The sequence below is a fragment of the Nicotiana tomentosiformis genome, chromosome 8 (genome assembly GCF_000390325.3).
Source record: "Nicotiana tomentosiformis chromosome 8, ASM39032v3, whole genome shotgun sequence".
NCBI lineage: Eukaryota > Viridiplantae > Streptophyta > Magnoliopsida > Solanales > Solanaceae > Nicotiana > Nicotiana tomentosiformis.
The window spans coordinates 91,412,574-91,431,154 of record NC_090819.1 but is presented as its reverse complement, the minus strand read 5'-3'; the positions used below and the strand labels follow the sequence as shown (position 1 = coordinate 91,431,154).

Here is an 18,581-nt window from a genome sequence, read left to right as displayed (position 1 = left end):
GCATACATGCATGTAAATGATGGAAAATTAGAGTCAAGGGCTAAAAAGTGTATTTTCTTTGGGTATGTATGCATTTGGGATGAAAGGATACCGACTATGGTATCCTAATCCCACTACACCAAAATTTATAATTAGCAGAGATGTAACCTTTGATGAATCCTTTATGTTACATTCTAGAAAAGAGACCTCTAGTTCTTGTAATACAAATAAAGGAAAGAGTACATAGAAGCAGGTAGAGGTTGAGATTGGAGCAAAATACAGTTGAAACTCCTCAAGTTGAGCTAGAAGCTACTGAAGTTGAGACTCCTGAAGTTGAACCAGAAGAAGATGAGTATTCTATAGTCAAACATAGACCAAGAAGAGAAAGTAAACAACCATAAATGTTTGGAGATTATGTTGCATTTGCCTTTTCAGTTGCACAGGAAACTGAAGAAATTGGAAAACCATCAAAATATTCAGAAGCAGTTTCTGGTGCTGACTCAGCCAAGTGGCTGATTGCAATGAATGAAGAAATTGAGTCTCTCCACAAGAATGGTACTTGGTCTCTTGTGAAGCCTCCATCAGAAAAAAAGAATTATTGGTTGCAAATGGGTCTTCAAGAAAAAAGATGGCATTCCAGGGGTTGAAGATGCGAGGCATAAGGTACGGTTAGTTGCAAAGGTCTATAGTCAGGTACAAGGAGTTGATTTTAATGATATTGTCTCACCTGTTGTAAAACATAGCTCTATTCGTATTTTGTTTGCCTTAGTTGCCACATATGATTTGGAATTAGAACAACTTGATGTTAAGACAGCTTTCTTACATGGCGAACTTGAGGAACAAATATACATGCATCAACCCGAAGGATTTGAAATTAAAGATAAAGAAGATCGCATTTGCTTGTTGAAGAAATCCTTGTACGGATTAAAGTAGTTTCCAAGATAATGGTACAAAAGGTTTGATTCCTTTTTGTTGGGTAATGATTATTCGAGGAGCATGTATGATAGTTGTGTTTACTTACGGAAGTTAAATGATGGCTCATTTGTATATCTATTATTATATATTGATGACATGCTCATTGCTGCTAAGGATTTAATAAAAACTCACAATTTAAAAGGTCAGTTGAAAAGTAAATTTGAGATGAAAGATTTGGGAGCAGCTAAGAAAATCCTTGGCATGGAAATCAAAAGAGATCGAAAAGCCAACAGTCTATTCCTGACCTAGAAGAAGTACTTGGAGAAAGTCTTGGAGAGGTTTGGCATGAAAGATGCTAAACCAGTTAGTACCCCTCTTGCTGGTCATTTTAAGTTATCAGCTGCTCAATCCTCGTAGTCAGAGAAAGAAGAGAGGTACATGGCACATGTTCCTTATTCCAATGCAGTTGGCAGTATTATGTATGTAATAATTTGTACACGTCTAGACATTTCACAAGCAGTGAGCATGGTAAGTCGGTATATGGCTTGCCCTAGTAAAGCACATTAGTAGGCTGTGAAATGGATTCTCAGATACTTGCGAGGTACTTCAAACACATGTTTGGAGTTTGGGAGAAATACTAACACTTTTGTTGGTTTTGTAGACTTAGATTATGCATGTGATCTTGACAAAAGAAGATCACTGACAGGCTATGTATTTTGCATTGGTGATTGCGCTATTAGTTGGAAAGCTACATTACAAAATGTAGTAGCTTTATCTACTATCGAAGCAGAATATATGGCAGTGACCGAGGCGATCAAAGAAGCCTTATGGTTGAAGGGTCTATTTGCGAAACTCAGTTCACACCAAGGTGATATTACCATTTTCTATGATAGTCAAAGTGTCATTCACTTGACTAAAGATCAGATGTATCATGAGAGGACGAAGCACATTGATATAAAGTATCATTTCATCCGAGAAACCATTGCTGAAGGAAGAGTCTCTGTTCAGAAGATTAGCACTAGAGACAATCCTGCTGACATGTTCACAAAACCTCTTCCAGTGTCCAAGTTCAAGCTTTGCCTGAACTTGATTGGTATTTATGAAGAATAATTTTTCCCATTGGGGCTTTTGCGGAGAAGGTGGAGCAGATTGACTATATCAACCAAATTTTAGCCAATGTGGAGATTTGTCAGACGTGTCCAACAATTTGCCCTTTCATATTGGACCTTGTTGGCCAATAAATGGCCTTGTATTTTGAGAGAATGTGACCAATTATTGGCCAAGCATGTCTTTCCAAATTTCTTATAAAATGAGCACTCTCAGTTCATTCCCAAAAAAGCACCAACAAGATATGAGCTATTCATTTCTTGTTTCTTCTGCTCCTCCTTTAGTTATTGAGAGTATTTTGTAATAGAGTTGAGTGTCGGGAAACACTTGTGTGAACCATTCTCTGGAGTGATCTTGTGAGAATATTCTCTTGGGATATTTTGGGTTGATTAGAGTATTTAATCTAATTTTGTACTCTTGCTACTATAGTGAAATTGCTCTTCTCCGCTTGTGGACGTAGGTCATACTGACCGAACCACGTTAAATTAGTGCCTTCTTTATATGCCTTAATTAGCGTCATTATCAACTTGCATTGTCTTTGTTATTGTCATTATAACATTGTTTGGCTAAATTTCGCACTAACCAGGTTCCCGATCCTAACACAGCCAAATGTCAAAAGCAAGAGAAGACACGACATAGCCTTTATTCCTCTGCCACTTACACCAAGGTGAGAGCGAAGAAAAGGCTTGTAAAACCCATTGATCTCTCACTGTCCCCCTTTTATGGCTTATGAAAATGCGTGGTCACGCATTTTTTAACTTTATAAAAGATGCAATGCTAGTGCAAATGGTCAAATGGTATCAGAATATGATTAAAGGACGTTGTTTTCCTTTCATTGTAACAAATGATTATTCTTCTTTCCAATCACTGTCTTGTATAGTCTGATAAGGAACAAATCAGCGATAATTATGAACTTGGATTGAATTCAGAAGAGATTGAGGCTGATCAATCGAGATAATGGATATTCTGTGAGAGAAAACTTTATCATTACACATTAGAAAATATCTGTACAACTTTTTCCTCCTTTTATAAAGTACTCATATATCTACTCTAAGCTACAACTGACTGACTGTTAACTGCCAATGACTCCACTAACTCAGCTAAGAATGATTTGTTATCCAACTAACTGTACAGCTAACTACCTCATGTGCACTGCACATGTCAAGTGATCTCATTCTCAACAGATATTATCAATCTTCAAAGAGGATCTTCAGCAACAAAACAACAATATATGAAATTGGATTCTAGTTCTCATCAAAATGAAATATTAGAAGTATAGAACTGGGGACTAGGAAAAAAAAAAGCGAATTAAAAGAAAATGAGCGAGAATCAAATTTTCTTAAAGCTTAACCATGAAAAGAGCCTAAAGCAGAAAGGCAGACGGAGAAATACGCTCTGCAAAATATTAAAGACCTCAAAATTGTTGCAGTAACATTTCAGCTTTTCAGGCCACGGTCATCTGCATACTTCAATAAAAATCTACGTATAATATAACTTTGCAAGCATTTTTAATGGATTTTTTTCATAACCAAAGATGGTATTTGGCATAATTGTAATTCATATAGCTCTATCAGATAGCAAATACAAAAGCAACTAACACCATTAAATTCAATAAAAAAAGGCACTAATTTATATAGATGGATATTAAGATCAGAATGAGGGGACAATTAAAAGAAGTTATACACTGACCAAATAAAAAGATAAACTATATCTTTCCACAGAGAATAGGATTGACAGGTATAAACCCAAGATTCGGTTGCTATCTCGTTGACCTGTCTTGGTTCTGTATGCAGCAGCGGTTGTCTTCATCTCCTCAAGAATCCGTTTGACTGGTATAGATTATTGACAGTAACGTCCACCCTCTTTGCAGCATTTCTAGCTCCGAGCTATGTTGCTCGAACTCTCCAAAAGTGTTGCCGCACCTGTGTCGGATCCTTTAAAAATGCACTAAATTTGGAGGATCCGACACGCACCCAACAACATTTTTGAAGAGTCCGAGTAACATAGGCTCCGAGAATATGAAGATTAGTTCCTTGCATCGTACCAGCAAAGTAGAAACCTAAAACAAAATTATGCATTACTGTATTTGAAGGAATAAAATAGTGGACAAACACTTCATTTGCATTCAAAGTGAAGTGTAACTAATTCAGCTTGGACTATCAACTCGCAAAAATAGAAAAGTCAGAACTTAAGTTCTCACACTGAGCTTGAATTTAGACAATTATAAAGACACATATTCTCGCTAACGAAACAGAAAACTAACAATTTTGAAGAAACAAACAAGGCTCACATAGAGTCTTTGTGTTCAAAACTCAGAAGATTAGTAAATTCAACTGTAAAAGAGGTATGACCGGAACATCTTACTCGAAGCTGCACAAATACGAGCAAAATGCACACTTGTTGACAAAATTACTGGAAGAAAACAGATAAATTAGTACATTATGTGCAGAGTATATTAGAGTTGCCATTCAGCAGAACAATATTTAGGGCTGATCGCAACTTGATCAGTCCTTCCCTTAAATGTTTCCCATGGATCATGAAGCACAACATCTCTTTAATTAGAGGAAAATTCCCCAACTTAAGACATTAGACGGTTAAGTTTAAATAGCTATGCACATTGAAACCTCTGCCTAAATAAGAATTTCTCTTATTTCTCAATTTTGTGAGATCAAGTATTATTTGTTGTGCATTTATATCTTGGGGTGAAGAGAAAATCATTGTCGCAACATGAGAACATGGACTCTATATTAGAGTCGCATTTCTCTTTACTCCACTCAGATATCTATTCTTCCAAGTTGGGACAAATAATTCGGAGGAGTCACCCCACTCCCCCCAATTTTTCATCATTTTTTGGGTCATCTCAAACCCAATTAAAAATGGAATATCCAAACGCAAAGCATTCCTTAGCTCGCCTGAGTAATTTTTTTGGGGGAAGTGAAACTTGAATACAAGATTTATGTCTGCTTTAATACTGATATTAAATTATGTGACTATCTCATCCAAAATTTTCTAAGGGAGAACACATCTTAGATCTCAACATATCCCAGATTTCTTATTGCAACCAAGTTTTAATTTGTTTTTTTGACAGGCTGTCTTACGATTTAATTAGCTACAGAATACAGGCAATTATGGTCTTCACGCCTTCTTTCTTCTTACCTTTTCGCACCTTTTCTTATCTTTCTCAACTAAAGTATAAGGAACATTAAACATGAACTCAGTTATAATAAGCTTGTTCTGCATAGTAAATCTGAAAAAATAGTAGCTCTGCTTGTATTAATATGAATCGACCAACAATGTTCAGCTCTTCTCAACTCTTAAAAACAAAAAGAGAAAAGAAGAGTAAGAACAAAAGTCTAAGGATATGAAAGTACGAGAATACTATTAATAGTACTTTCATGGAAAAGGAATACACTCGACTACCTATTAACATTCTACCCTAATTCTCGACCTCCACACCTTTCTAATCAAGTGTCATGTCCTCAGTAAGCTAAATATGGGTTATGTCCTGCCTAATCACGTTTCCCCAATACTCATTTAGCCTCCCTCAACCTCTCCTTCGACCCACCATGGCCAACCTCTCATTCCTTCTCACTAGGGCATCAACAAATATTAGGGAAGACTTGTCTAAAAAGAATTAGATTTTTTAAATGTACAAATACAAAAATATGTCAAATGCACATAGGTGACCAATTGCTAAAACTTGTAAGGTTTACACGTTTAACACCCACAGCTCTCCATTAAGGTTCTGATCCTTCAAAAAACATTCCTAGAACTATTTCTTAGCTCCCACTGAGAGCAATTTTGTCACTTTAAATCACTGGCAAATTCCCTACTATAACACCTTCCCGTCGAAAAATTTCCTAATGTCTAACAATTATAAGGACAAATCTTCTTTGCTAACGAAAACAGTTTATCGGAAACGGCCTCTCTACTCTTCCGGGTGGGGGTAAGGCTGCATACATCTTACCCTCTCCATATCCCACTTGTGGGAACTCACTGAGTGTGTTGTTGTTGTAACGAAAGAGAAACCTAACTATTTCACAGAAATAAAACAAGGGCTTGTAGAGAGACTCCTACACTCAGATAATTAAATACTAAGTAAATTCAACTGTAAAAGAGGTTTGAGAGGAACATCGTACAAAAAGCTGAAAAAATACGACAAAAATGCATCCTTGTTGATAACACTATTGGAGAAAACAGACAGCAAATACTCAACATAACCTGGAATCTGTGATGATTATGTGCAGAATACATCTGAGTTGCATACACTAGATTTCTAGATCAAAGATATACGTTTTAATTGAAGCACAACAAGATTTAGGGTTGATTGCTACTTGATGGTCTTCCCTAAATGTTAAGAGGAAAATCCTCAAATTAAGATGTTAGACAGTTAAGGGTAAATAGCTATGCCAAATAAAGTGTCAGTGTCTCACACTAGGTAAAATATAGCTATGTACATCGTTGTGGCAATATGAGAAAATGGAGTCAACTCTACCCATCCAAGTTCCAGCAGATATGGATGTTACGATCCTATTAGTTTAGTAATTGCTAAATCAGAATTTCAAATCTGGAATAAGAAGCCAACAGGTTGTTAGAGTTTGTTAGAGTTAGTTAGAAAGGGGTGGATTTACACGTGATTTCCATTAGTTAGTTATAACTAACCTTCCCGCCAAATGTACAAGTATATAGATATGAGCTTCTAAGATTGTAATGTTCAGTTTTGGAGAATTAAAGATCAATAAACTCGTCTCTCTCTCTCTTTTCTCTCATTAAACACTCAATTTACAGTTGAGCTCTCGGGATTCTGTTCAAGAGTAATTCTTCCAATTTTACTCTTTAGGTCTCTCTTTCCCCTTTTCTTAGCTCGCAAATTCTGGAACATATCATTGGTATCAGAGTTGGTGATTACTTGGACTGGAAATGGGCGATCACAGTACTCGAATTGCGGAATTAAGCAAGGATGTTGATGCTCTCAAAGGATCTGTGAAGACCGTAGTCAATTCTGTCACAGAACTGACCTCTGTGGAAACGAGAGTGGCGCAGGCTTTGGAGGAGATCAGAAGAATGATGATCAGCAATGGATGAAATCCTGCACCTAGTGGTCCAGTGTTGGACAGGAATGAGGAAAAGCTTGAAGCTCGAGCACCCAGACCTATTGAAAATCAAAATCCTACCAGAAATTATCAAGTTGATGTAGCTATCTCTAGGTTTGATGGAACTGGGCTAAAAGATTGGTTGTATAAATGTGAGCAGTTCTTCGATGTGAATGAAACTCCTGAAGAATCTAAGGTCAAACTGGCTTCTTGCAAATTAGAGGGTCGGGCACTTCAATGGCACCAATATTTCATGAAGTCTAGGGTGACTAGGGAATGGCCTCGATGGGGAGAGTATGTAAGATGCCTTTATGCCAGGTTTGGTGCAGAGCTATTTGATGATCCCATGGGTGATTTCAAAGATCTCAGGCAGGTAACTTCTGTTCAAGATTATATTGATAATTTTGATGAATTACTCAAATGAGTTGAATTGCAAGAGGAGTATGTTGTTAGTTGCTTTCTAAGAGGATTGAAACCAGGAATTGGCATTACATGTTAAGATGTTAGGTCCCAGATCTTTAGCCAAAGTTTGGCCAGAATTCAAGAGCATACTTTAGAAGTTCAGAAACAAGTTTTTTCTACTAATCCCATCCTCCCTACTCCAAGAAATATTTCCAGATTTCAGCCTGCAAATCCCTCTCCTCAAGGATACAACCACCTGCCATCTAAACCCAACCAAACCTTTCCAAAACAGTAATCTTCTTATCCCAGCAATTATAAACCATCCTACAAAAATCCTAAGCTTTTGATTAGTGCTGAAATGGAAGAAAAAAGAAGCAAAGTGTTATGCTTCCATTGTGATGAGAAATATACTGTGGGGCATGTGTGTAAGAAGAAGAGGCAATTTTTCTCTATGGAAGTAGAAGAAGGAGATGGGCTGATGGAATTGGAGGAAGAAGTCATGTTGGATCCAGCAGAGTTATTGACTATGATAGCCCAAGGCCTTGAAACTGATTCAGAAGGTTCTATCTTACCTCATGTATCTGTTCATGCCATGAATGGTGCACATGACTTCAGAATCATAAGGGTGATAGTATCAGTCAAAGGAAAGGCAGTCCTTGTGCTCATTGATACAGGTAGCACACATAATTTCTTGGACCTTAACAATTCCAAGAAGTTAGGTTGTGTTCTGACTTCCATAGCTCCTTTTGCAGTATCAGTAGCTGATGGTAACAAGGTACAAAGTTATTATGTTTGTAAGAAATTGGTGCGGAAAATGCAGGGAACATCTTTTGATTCTGACATGCTTGTATTACCTATTGGAGGATGTAATATGGTTCTTGACATTCAATGGCTGATCACACTAGGTGATATCCTATGAAATTTCAGGAAGCTTAAAATGGAATTCACTATCATGGGTAAGAAGATCTCTCTAAGAGGTATTCAACCACCTGCTGCTAAGATCATACAGTCAGGAAGGATGGATAAGCTCCTTGTTAAGCCAGCAGAAATATGCATGATTTCAGTAGGAGTATTGACAGAAGGAGATCCAAGTGAAGCTGCTAGCTTGTCTTCATTGGTAGCTCAAGCTCAAGACCAGGAGAAAATGGTAGAACTACACTCAGTTTTGCAGAAGTACAATGATATATTTGAAGAGCCCAAAGAACTACCACCCTCAAGAGAGCATGATAACAAGATTGTTCTGAAAAGGGTACTGCTCCAATCAACAAAAGTCCCTACAGATATCAAGCTATTCAGAAGGATGAAATTGAAAAGATGGTAGATGAGATATTGAATTCTGGGGTGATCAGGCACAGTATCAGCCCCTACTCTTCTCCTATTGTACTGATAAAGAAAAAGGATGGAACATGGAGAATATGTGTGGACTATAGGAAGTTGAACAGCTGTACAGTGAAGGATAAGTTCTCAATCCCTGTTATTGAGGAACTATTAGGTGAATTACATGGGGCCAAGTACTTTTCAAAGCTAGATCTAAGGTCGGGGTACCATCAAATTAGGATGTTTGAGCAAGACATCCCTAAAACAGTATTAAGGACTCACCATGGCCATTATGTATTCATGGTAATGCCCTTTGGGTTGATTAATGCTCCTTCAACTTTTTAGAGTCTCATGAATCAGATATTTCATAGTTATCTTAGGAAATCCATTCTGATTTCTTTGATGCCATCCTCATCTATAGTTCCAGCTGGTCAGATCATATGATCCATTTAGCGGAAGCTTTTCAAATATTAAGATCACATGTGTTGTTTGTCAAAACAAGCAAGTGTGCCTTTGGGGTCACACAGATAGACTATTTAGGTCATGTTATAAGTAATGGGGGAGTGGCTATGGATCAGCAGAAGGTGTCAGTTGTGTTGAGTTGGCCTCAACCAACCACATTGAAGGGATTGGAGGGTTTTCTTGGTCTTACTTGATACTATAGAAGATTCATCAAGAACTATGGTTTAATTGCTAGACCATTGCATGATCTACTTAGAAGGGAAAACTTTGTCTGGAATTCCTTGGCCACTGAAGCTTTTGAAGCATTAAAGAGAGCTATTACTTTAGCTCATGTTCTAACCCTGCCTGACTTCTCTAAGGAGTTTGTGGTAGAGACTGATGCTTCAGGTGAAGGCATTGGGGCAGTGTTGGTTCAAGACAATAGACCAATAGCTTTCTTTAGTAAAGGATTGTCAGGAAAGAACAAAGCCCTATCAGTTTATGAAAGGGAACTCTTGGCTTTGGTAACTGCAGTCCAGAAATGGAGACCTTATCTTTTGGGAAGGCACTTTGTGATCAAGACAGACCATCACAGTCTTAAGTATCTACTGGAGCAAAGAATCACTACACCTAGCCAGCAGAAATGGTTAGTGAAATTATTAGGCTATGACTACACCGTCTCATATAAAAAGGGGAAGGAAAATATTGTAGCAGATGCCCTTTCAAGGAAGAAGGAAGCCATACAACTCTTCAGTATTTCTGGAGTCTCATCTAGTTTATTGGAATCTGTCAAGCTTAGTTGGGATCAAGATCCACATTTGCAAAAACTGATACATAGTATCCAGTCTGCTTCCACCCCTAAACCTTATTATTCATTCACTGGTAGTGTATTGAGCAGGAAGGGTATGATGATGGTAGGGACTAACCCTACTCTGAGGAAGCAACTACTGACATTCTATCATGACAGTTCTATGGGAGGTCACTCTGGAATCACTGCTACATACAAGAGGATAAAACATGACTTTTATTGGAAGAGGATGAAACAAGATGTTTACAATCATATAAGAGAGTGTGACACTTGCCAAAGATGAAAGGGAGAAAATGTAGCATATCCTAGCCTACTCCAGCCTTTACCAATTCCAGAAAAGGTTTGGCAAGATATCTCTATGGATTTCATAGAAGGGTTACCTAAAGCAGCTGGTAAAGAAGTCATCTGTGTGGTTGTTGACAGGCTGAGCAAGGCTGTTCACTTCATGACACTCAAGCATCCTTATACAGCTCTAGAAGTGGCGCAAGTTTTTATGGATGGGGTGTTTAAGTTGCATGGCATGCCTAAGACTATAGTTTCATATAGGAACAAGGTGTTTACCAGCAAATTTTGGCAAGAGTTGTTCAAACTGCAAAAAGTCTCTCTTAACTTCCTCTGCCTATCATCTATTTGATGAGCAGACTGAAGTTGTTAACAGATGCTTGGAGCGCTATCTGAGATGTATGACTTTTGAGAAGTCCAAGGAATGGCCACTTTGGTTACCCCTAGCAGAATGGTGGTATAATACCACCTCTCATTCAGCTACCAACATAACTCCCTATGAAACAGTCTATGGACAAAAGCCATCTCCATTCCTTCCCTACATGCCTTTTGATTCTTAGCTAGAAGTGGTTGGCAGGAGTTTGCAGGCTAGGGAAGCTACCTTGAGAGCTCTGAAGAATCACCTAGAAAGGGCTCAACAAAGGATGAAGCTGCAGGCAGATAAGGGTAGAACTGAAAGATCTTATAATGTAGGTGATTGGGTTTTAATAAAGCTTCAATCGTACATGCAACTTTCCTTGAAAGATCATACCTATCAGAAGCTCTCAGCAAAGTTTTTTGGACCATTCAAAATACTGGCCAGGGTGGGACCTGTTGCATACACCTTGGATTTACCACCTCATTCCAAGATTCATCCCACCTTTCACATTTCACTACTCAAGAAGAAGTTGGGCGGCCACACTGCTTCGGTAACACTACCTGTCATGCACTCTTAATCTGGCCATGTTTAATTAGAACCTGAAGCCATTGTAGATAGGAGGTTGGCTAAGAAGCATGACAAGGCCATCGCATAGGTTTTGGTGATATGGTTGAATGCTCCACCTGAAGACAATACTTGGGAGGACCTGCAATCCTTTAAGCTGAAGTTTCCTCACTTCAATCCTTGAGGACAAGGACTCTCGAAGGGGAGGGTATTGTTACGATCCTATTAGTTTAGTTGCTAAATCAGAATTTTAATTCTGGAATAAGAAGCCAACAGGTTGTTAGAGTTAGTTAGAAAGGGGTGGATTTACACGTGACTTCCATTAGTTAGTTATAACTAATTTTCCTGCCAAATGTACAAGTATATAGATATGAGCTTCTATGATTGTAATGTTCAGTTTTGGAGAACTAAAGATCAATTAACTCGTCTCTCTTTTCTCTCATTAAACACTCAATTTACGGTTGAGCTCTAGGGAGTCTGTTCAAGAGTAATTTTTCCAATTTTACTCTTTAGGTTTCTCTTTTCCCTTTTCTTAGCTCGCAAATTCTGGAACATATTGATGGACGACAAGAACTAGGGTTCTGACAACGCTATCCATTTTTTGGCATAGGTCTATGATTCCAATGAGGTTTTTGTTGGTTTTTCTGCAATTTGGTAGTCGACCGGGGCTAGCAAACCTCTGATTTTCAGATTTTCTCCTCCAAGATCTTAAAGAAGCGTATACAGTTTCCAGCTTTTCATACAGAGACATATTTTCAGGCAAAACAGAATTTATAATAAGCGTGTTTTGAAGAGTACATCTGACAAAAAAATAGTTCTGCTTGTACTAATATAAACTGGCCAACAATGTTCACCTCTTAACTCTTTAAAACAAAAGAGAGGAAAAGAAGAGCAAGTCAGGAAATCTCATCCTTTTTCACTGCTAATAATAATGTTTATTAACAAACATGAATGACTCTACTAGGTAGTGGAAGAAGCATACAAAATGTTTCATCTATAACTAAGAATGAACCTAAAACTCAAAGTTCCTAATATAGCCGGAAATGTGATTAAATGTCAGCCGAAATTCCCAGTTTAGCGATAGGTGCGATATACTGGAGTGTACATGCAGCTCTCAGCATACTTTTCAAGATTGGTAGGACGAGGGAGACGCGTTGCTAGACCTGAAAAAAGTGGTTAAGTTAAGGATTCATCATCAGCAAGTTTGAGCTAGGTGCTTTATTTGTTAAACCACTTTGGAGGACTCACCAAGTTCATATGCCTTAGCAGCTACTTCGGCCGCAATATGGGCTGATATTTTTCTGATGTTAGTGAATGGTGGGTAGATCCGTCCCTTTAAATAGTCTTCCTCTGTCACCTGAGCTGCCAAAGCTTCCGCTGTTTCATGAAAGAAATAATTGAAGTCAAATTACATGCATGAAAAGATTTTTCCCTCCTTTCGCTAACATCCTACGAAATAAGCATCAATCTATAGTACGTGTTAATTAACTGATAAAGAGATTACATGAGATTCTAAATCAGACTCGAAGTATACATAATTCTTGACTTTAATATACTTACAGGCTGCCAGTAACATATCATCATGCACCCGAATTGTGCCAGACATGATAATTCCCAAACCAAATCCAGGGAATATGTAGGCATTGTTGGCCTGAAAAATTCAGCAAAAGAAGGGTAAATATCCAAATTATTACTCAAGAACAGTCAATTGCTATTGGGAAAGAGCAGCACCTGGCCAGACACAAAAGTCCGTCCCTCATACTCAAACGGGTCAAATGGGCTTCCACTAGCAAAGATTGCATGACCCTGTACGTGGCCGAAGGGGAAAGAGGTAACGCGCTCAGTAATTTGTACATAAAAAATGACTGGCTTGAGGTAGCACATTGTAGAAACCCTGAGCTATCTAAGCTTTATACTGGAATTTACCTTACTCCATGTATACGCTTCCTCAGCAGTGCATTCAGCTTGTGATGTCGGATTAGACAAAGCCATAATGAGAGGTTTCTGTAGAACATCATTTGTGCCAAAATTAGAAACTTCATTGTATTGTAGACTATGATTCATGGAGCTTATGTTGCAGTGTCTATGCATGCATATTTTCATTTGTGTGTGCATGTGCATGTGTTAGAGAGGGGGAGACCTACTGGATTGAGAGAAGCCATAGTCTCCACGACTTCCTTCGTAAATGTTTTTCCAACTCCTGAAGTTCCTATTAGAACAGTTGGTTTTATTGCCTGACAAATGGAGAATAAAGTGAGATAAGGAATGTGTTTTTTGCCATCATCTATTGAAGTCACATCACGCTTCAATAGAAAGACGCAAATTTCACACCTTGACGGCATCTATAAGTTCCTTAACAGGTTCGTGATCATGAGCCCAAGGCTTTTTGAAGTGCTGAAGGGACTCCAAACGAGAACTAACCACCAGTCCCTGTAATAAATAAAAAACTGTTTGTGGGAAAAGGAGATGCTGATACGAACATAAATGATATTCAAGCATGTAGGTAGAGATCAATTTATTGCGTGTAGCATTTTACTGGAACGTCAGATCATGATATATACCTTAGAGTCGACAAGCCAAATCTTCTTTCGAGCTTCTTCTAAAGGAACACTAGTCTGAAAGGCAAATCCATCCAGAAATTTAGTACAGAAGATTCAAAAAAAGAAAAAAGGAGAAAAAGCAGATGAAGAGTAGTTCGAACCCTTTTTGTTATCTCAAGTGCTATGAGCTCAGCAATACCAGTTCCAGCCTTCAGGAAGCAAAAGACAAGAAAGTTAAAATCAAGATTCCTAACGTTGAGACATAATGTGCTCTTATTGATATGTTGATCAGTATTTTTATGACATTTACAAAATCTCCAATGTATATGGCCATTTTGTATATATAGGTATCCACATGGTCTAGTTAATCCAGGAAAAAAGTTCTTTTAGCAGATAGACTAGGACCAGTGCAGCACTAATGGCCTTAATGGACAGTATTGGCCCGCCTTTCATCTCAGGCCTTTGCCAGTAGATGGGTAGTTAGGCTTCTAGATTGCAAAGAAATGAAACAGACATTTCTGTAATTGATGGACGTTAGTTATTATATCAATCTCCAAAGCCGACAATAAAGTCCTAGGTCTAAATATCATGGCCAACTGAAAATGGTTGAATTGTAAAGGAAGAACCTAAATTTGTGCCATTAACTTAAAATGTATATGAATAAACTACTCTGAAGAAGTAAGCAACTAAGGTTAAGTAGTAAACCCTTGCTTCAACTACAAAAAAAAAATAAGGCAAAAGCTAATCTAGTTGGACAGTGAGAAGGCTGAAGCTCTTGCCGGAAAATAAGGTGTCACATAACTTTCTATTTTAAGTAGAATAAAATCTGCCTACTGTTCTAATCCATACCAACATACAGTATTGGTACATATAATATGAAACTCTTGAAGAGCAATAACCTAGAAAATGTGAAGGGGCAATAGCTGATGAATCTCACCTCTCCAGCACCTAAGAATAAGAAAGTATGGTCAGCCAGTGTTCCACCAAGTAGTTTTAGAGATGCAATAAGCCCGGCCAGAACCACAGATGCTGTGCCCTGTAAAACAAGTATAAAGATCATTAATCCACTCAAAATGAAGGCAAAAGTTTCAAGTTGACGGTCATTCTCACGATATCTACCTGTATATCATCATTGAATACAAGATGTGTAGTGCGATACTTTGCAAGAAGATCGAATGCATTGTGGTTTGCAAAATCTTCAAACTGAAAAATTTATTAGGCAACTTTAGGACATAAATAAGTGGACCAAAGAGACAAAGTTCTTCAAATTGGTGCTTCATGATAGTTGGGGGAGCACGGAAAAGATAGCAATTGCACAAGGATATTTATAGTTAGTGACATACCTGAATGAGGACTTTCTCTCCGTAGTTTTGCTTAACTGCAGACATAAACTCATCCAGAAGTTCAGCATATTCCTTTAAGAGAAAAACATGAATGAAATTTCAGCTTCCGGAAAGGTAGAGTTTGACAACTGCATTATTTTCATCTGTAGTCTGACAACGCAAAGTAAAGGAATGGAAAAGATCATCAGACCTGCCCTGTAGCTCTTTTCTGCTTGAGTCCAATGTAGAACTCGTTATCCAGTAACTGCTGATTGTTCGTGCCAACATCAATGGTTATAGGAAGACACTGAAGGTGAAAAAATAATAGTGTGAATTTCTGACACAGAGTGTCTAATGAAGTCAATATAATGTAGTCATAAATATCAGCCCTCATACTGATACAAGAAATATTTAACATTTTAGTCGTTTGGGAGATATCATTGAAGACTGATCCATATCAAGTTTAGACGAGGAAACCACATTAAAACTTCAAGAAGATGAAATCTATTAAGATGTTAGAACATATGACATTCTGATCCACTTGATATAGACATTAGAAGAAACAGAATTTTGTGGACATAGATGGAGATCCTCTGAGAAAACGTATTCATCTTCTTTAACATGCCAAATTTTTATTGGCTAATAGCATCCAAATTAATACAAGCTGGAAATAGCCAAAATTCCACTCAGACATGTATGAGAAAGCATAGTAAAAAGGGAAATTTGGAGGCAAGCAAATTTCAAGAAGTATAAAGCATTCCATCCACAAAATTCAAAAAACACAAGGACTAATTATGAGATCAGTTTGAGATAATGATAAGTGTACAAAGAAACAAAGTTGGACCAGTGCTTACTACTGAGGGACGAACACCCCCAAGAGCAGTATAAAGAGAGAGCTTTCCAACTGGAATACCCATGCCCTGAAACAATTATGGAACTTTTGGTCAATTATGTTATCCATCTGCAACTGTGTACAAGTAAAGTAGAGATAGGACTGTCTCTCTAATTAGTTCTGTCCAGTTGTTCAAATAACACGCTATTACGCAATAAATCTGACAGCTAGTCGAATTTGGCAGATTTACCTGACAGCCAAGATCACCAAGTCCTAATATCCTCTCCCCATCAGTAACAACAATGACTTGAATACTCTTCTCAGGCCAGTTTTTCAATACCTCAAGAATCTTTCCCCTGAAAGTTTCAGTAGTAAAGGAAATTACATTATCTTTGGAGTAGAAGAGCATCAGTTGCACAATTAAACCGAACAGCAAAAAATTCCTCCACATGGATGACCAGAAAGAAATAAAGGAAGAAACAAGGGAAATTACTTTTCTTTTAAGCTGATGAAGAGACCCTGAGGACGCCTGAAAATGCTTCCATACTTCTGGCAAGCCTCGCCAACTGTTGGGGTATATACAATTGGCAATAGCTCTTCAACATGATCGATGAGAAGCTTGTAAAATAACCTTTCATTTCTTTCCTGGGAATTGGAAAAATAAATTATCAGCAGAATTTTAGCAGCATAGACACAGAATCACCTCTTAGTCTGATCATAGAATTGACTCATCATTAAATAACTTAGGTCATAGAACAGCCAAGTAGTGTTTTAATGGAGATTGTATTCCTTTAGACTTCCCCAGATAGTTTCTTACGCAATCCTTGAGAAATGCCAAATTATTTTGCGTGTTCAAATTATCGAAATGGTAGCTTACAGCATTCGCTATAAGAGGGCATAAAAAGGGTTAAACACATGATAAAATAAAAACGAGAGAGAAAAGAAGACGAATTCTGGGCCCATATAGCCATGCTATATTGGTAATTCCAATTGGTAAATTATGAGATTTTAAATGCATAGCTTACCATTACTTTTATTTTCATAGCTTACCATTGTCATAAGATTAAATAAAAAGTACAGTACATTACTTCCATAAAACCATCCTTTAAAGAGTAAATCCAAGACTTTACACCTATTGCCATGCAAACTTACAAAAGATCGAATATGTAACCTCATAAAATTTAACTAACATGGAATTTAACATGCTGCAGGAGAGGTAAAATTACCTGAAGATCCATCATGGCCATGTATCTTTGCAATGGAACTTGATATTGGCGGAGATTGTGTATCATTCTCTTCTCCTGATAATTGATGAAAAAGGTTTAGCGGTCTAATTATGAGTGGAAATGGGAACAGAGAACTCAAGTTTATAAGTCAAGGATTATCAAATTACCTGAAGTTCTTGGCTTAAAACAGTAGGAGGCAGAAGGCCGCGCAGATAATGAGCATCTCTCTCTGCTTCAGTGAAGGCGAGCCCTTTGTTGTAATGTGGATCACGTAACAAACTATATCCACTGAAATCAAGAAAGATGATTTGTCAAGAAGGACTAGTTATCACATATAGTTGACAATGTTCAGCCTATAACACAAACTAAATTCACTATTTTCACAAGCAAACACTCATTAGTTTGTAAATTCACTCATGAAAAGTGGTAGGAAGTAAACGCTACGCCTGGAACAGGAAACTAACTGAATAAAATCAGATAATCCAAAGGTAAAGAGGATAATAACACAATTTGCAACTACACATTAGGTCCCCTTATTCTTTGATCTACAAGACCGCTAAAAATTAACATAATGAAACAAGGAACACTACATTATTCTTTTGGGGTATAACAAATTAACACAACCCATAGCAAAATGAAGCAAAAGATCATAGACAATTAAAGAAAAAAAAGATGAGATTACCTAGCAACAGAAAAAGTCCAAGGGGTGATAGGCTGATCTTCAGTAGCTCTATCCTCTCCATACATATCCTCAACACCACCTCCAACACCACATTTATCTTTCATATCAAGAACAGAATCACCATTTGATGTTATTTCCTTCAATGTGCTCTCCATTACTACCCTTATCTTTAATATTCCTCCTCCTCTTTCGCCCAGTAAAAACAACCCCAATGCCTTTCTCTGCCAATGAAACAAACTGAAACAACAATAACCCACAAAGCAAAAAAAACAAATAAATACACAAGAAAACTACAAATGTTCTTTGCTTCTGTTACCAAGAACAGAACAACCCACCTTTTATAACCCAAGAAACAATGAAAAGTTCAAAACTTTATTCAAAATGTTTGAATGCAACTTTTCAATGCCAAATTAATTTTTTAAGTGTGAAGCTGAAAATGCTGCTCAGTAATATAGTGTGAAAGTATTACCAGAGAAAAGATAAAAAGGAAAAAAGAAAGAGAGTTAGGGGAGAGTACCAGGAAATAGGGTCTAGTGAATGAGATCATTATTGTGAGAGAGGAATAAGTAAAATACAGGTGTTATGAGAAAGAGAGGGAGACGGAGATTTCCGCGTTACATTACACAAAGTGAGGACTGAAAGTGGTTGGGACAGTTACCAGTTTTGAAGCTTTCTTTCTTCGATTTCTTTTCATTCCTCTCTCGCCGTTATCG

The 18,581-nt window shown here is 37.6% G+C and overlaps 1 protein-coding gene and 1 long non-coding RNA gene across 6 annotated transcripts; both read right to left on the bottom strand.

Moving 5' to 3' along the window:
* Positions 1–3,608: 3,608 nt before the first annotated feature.
* Positions 3,609–11,571, bottom strand: LOC117279786 (uncharacterized). Of its 2 annotated transcripts, none has more exons than XR_011410461.1 (2): positions 10,443–11,571; positions 3,609–4,060 (listed from the first exon to the last, which is right to left on the bottom strand). It is a non-coding gene; the product is annotated as an uncharacterized lncRNA (long non-coding RNA). The 2 variants fall into 2 exon arrangements; XR_004510197.2 differs by having other exon boundaries at positions 10,624–11,571.
* A 496-nt stretch (positions 11,572–12,067) lies between these two features.
* Positions 12,068–18,529, bottom strand: LOC104109048 (NADP-dependent malic enzyme-like). Of its 4 annotated transcripts, none has more exons than XM_009618230.4 (20): positions 18,386–18,529; positions 17,869–18,105; positions 17,354–17,474; positions 17,187–17,261; positions 16,454–16,605; positions 16,211–16,316; positions 15,983–16,048; positions 15,340–15,435; positions 15,150–15,221; positions 14,926–15,009; positions 14,744–14,842; positions 13,968–14,015; positions 13,828–13,881; positions 13,598–13,696; positions 13,411–13,500; positions 13,193–13,270; positions 12,998–13,072; positions 12,827–12,917; positions 12,515–12,643; positions 12,068–12,429 (listed from the first exon to the last, which is right to left on the bottom strand). In XM_009618230.4, exons 2-20 carry the CDS (start codon positions 18,021–18,023, stop codon positions 12,341–12,343), a joined length of 1,779 nt encoding a protein of 592 aa, XP_009616525.1. In that variant the 5' UTR covers positions 18,024–18,105; positions 18,386–18,529; the 3' UTR covers positions 12,068–12,340. The 4 variants fall into 4 exon arrangements, with proteins under 4 accessions (XP_009616525.1, XP_009616523.1, XP_009616524.1 ...); XM_009618228.4 differs by having other exon boundaries at positions 17,869–18,089; positions 18,386–18,515; XM_009618229.4 differs by lacking the exon at positions 18,386–18,529 and adding an exon at positions 18,204–18,367.
* Positions 18,530–18,581: the final 52 nt, after the last annotated feature.

What these genes read in the sequence shown, in the direction of transcription:
- LOC104109048 (XM_009618228.4), bottom strand. Translation starts at nt 18,415, where the DNA reads ATGATCTCATTCACTAGACCCTATTTCCTG. An exon ending in AGAAAAGAGCTACAGGGCAG is followed by an intron (nt 15,222 to 15,339) that starts GTCTGATGATCT and finishes TTTCTCTTAAAG; the next exon opens with GAATATGCTGAACTTCTGGA. An exon ending in TATTCTTAGGTGCTGGAGAG is followed by an intron (nt 14,016 to 14,743) that starts GTGAGATTCATC and finishes TGCTTCCTGAAG; the next exon opens with GCTGGAACTGGTATTGCTGA.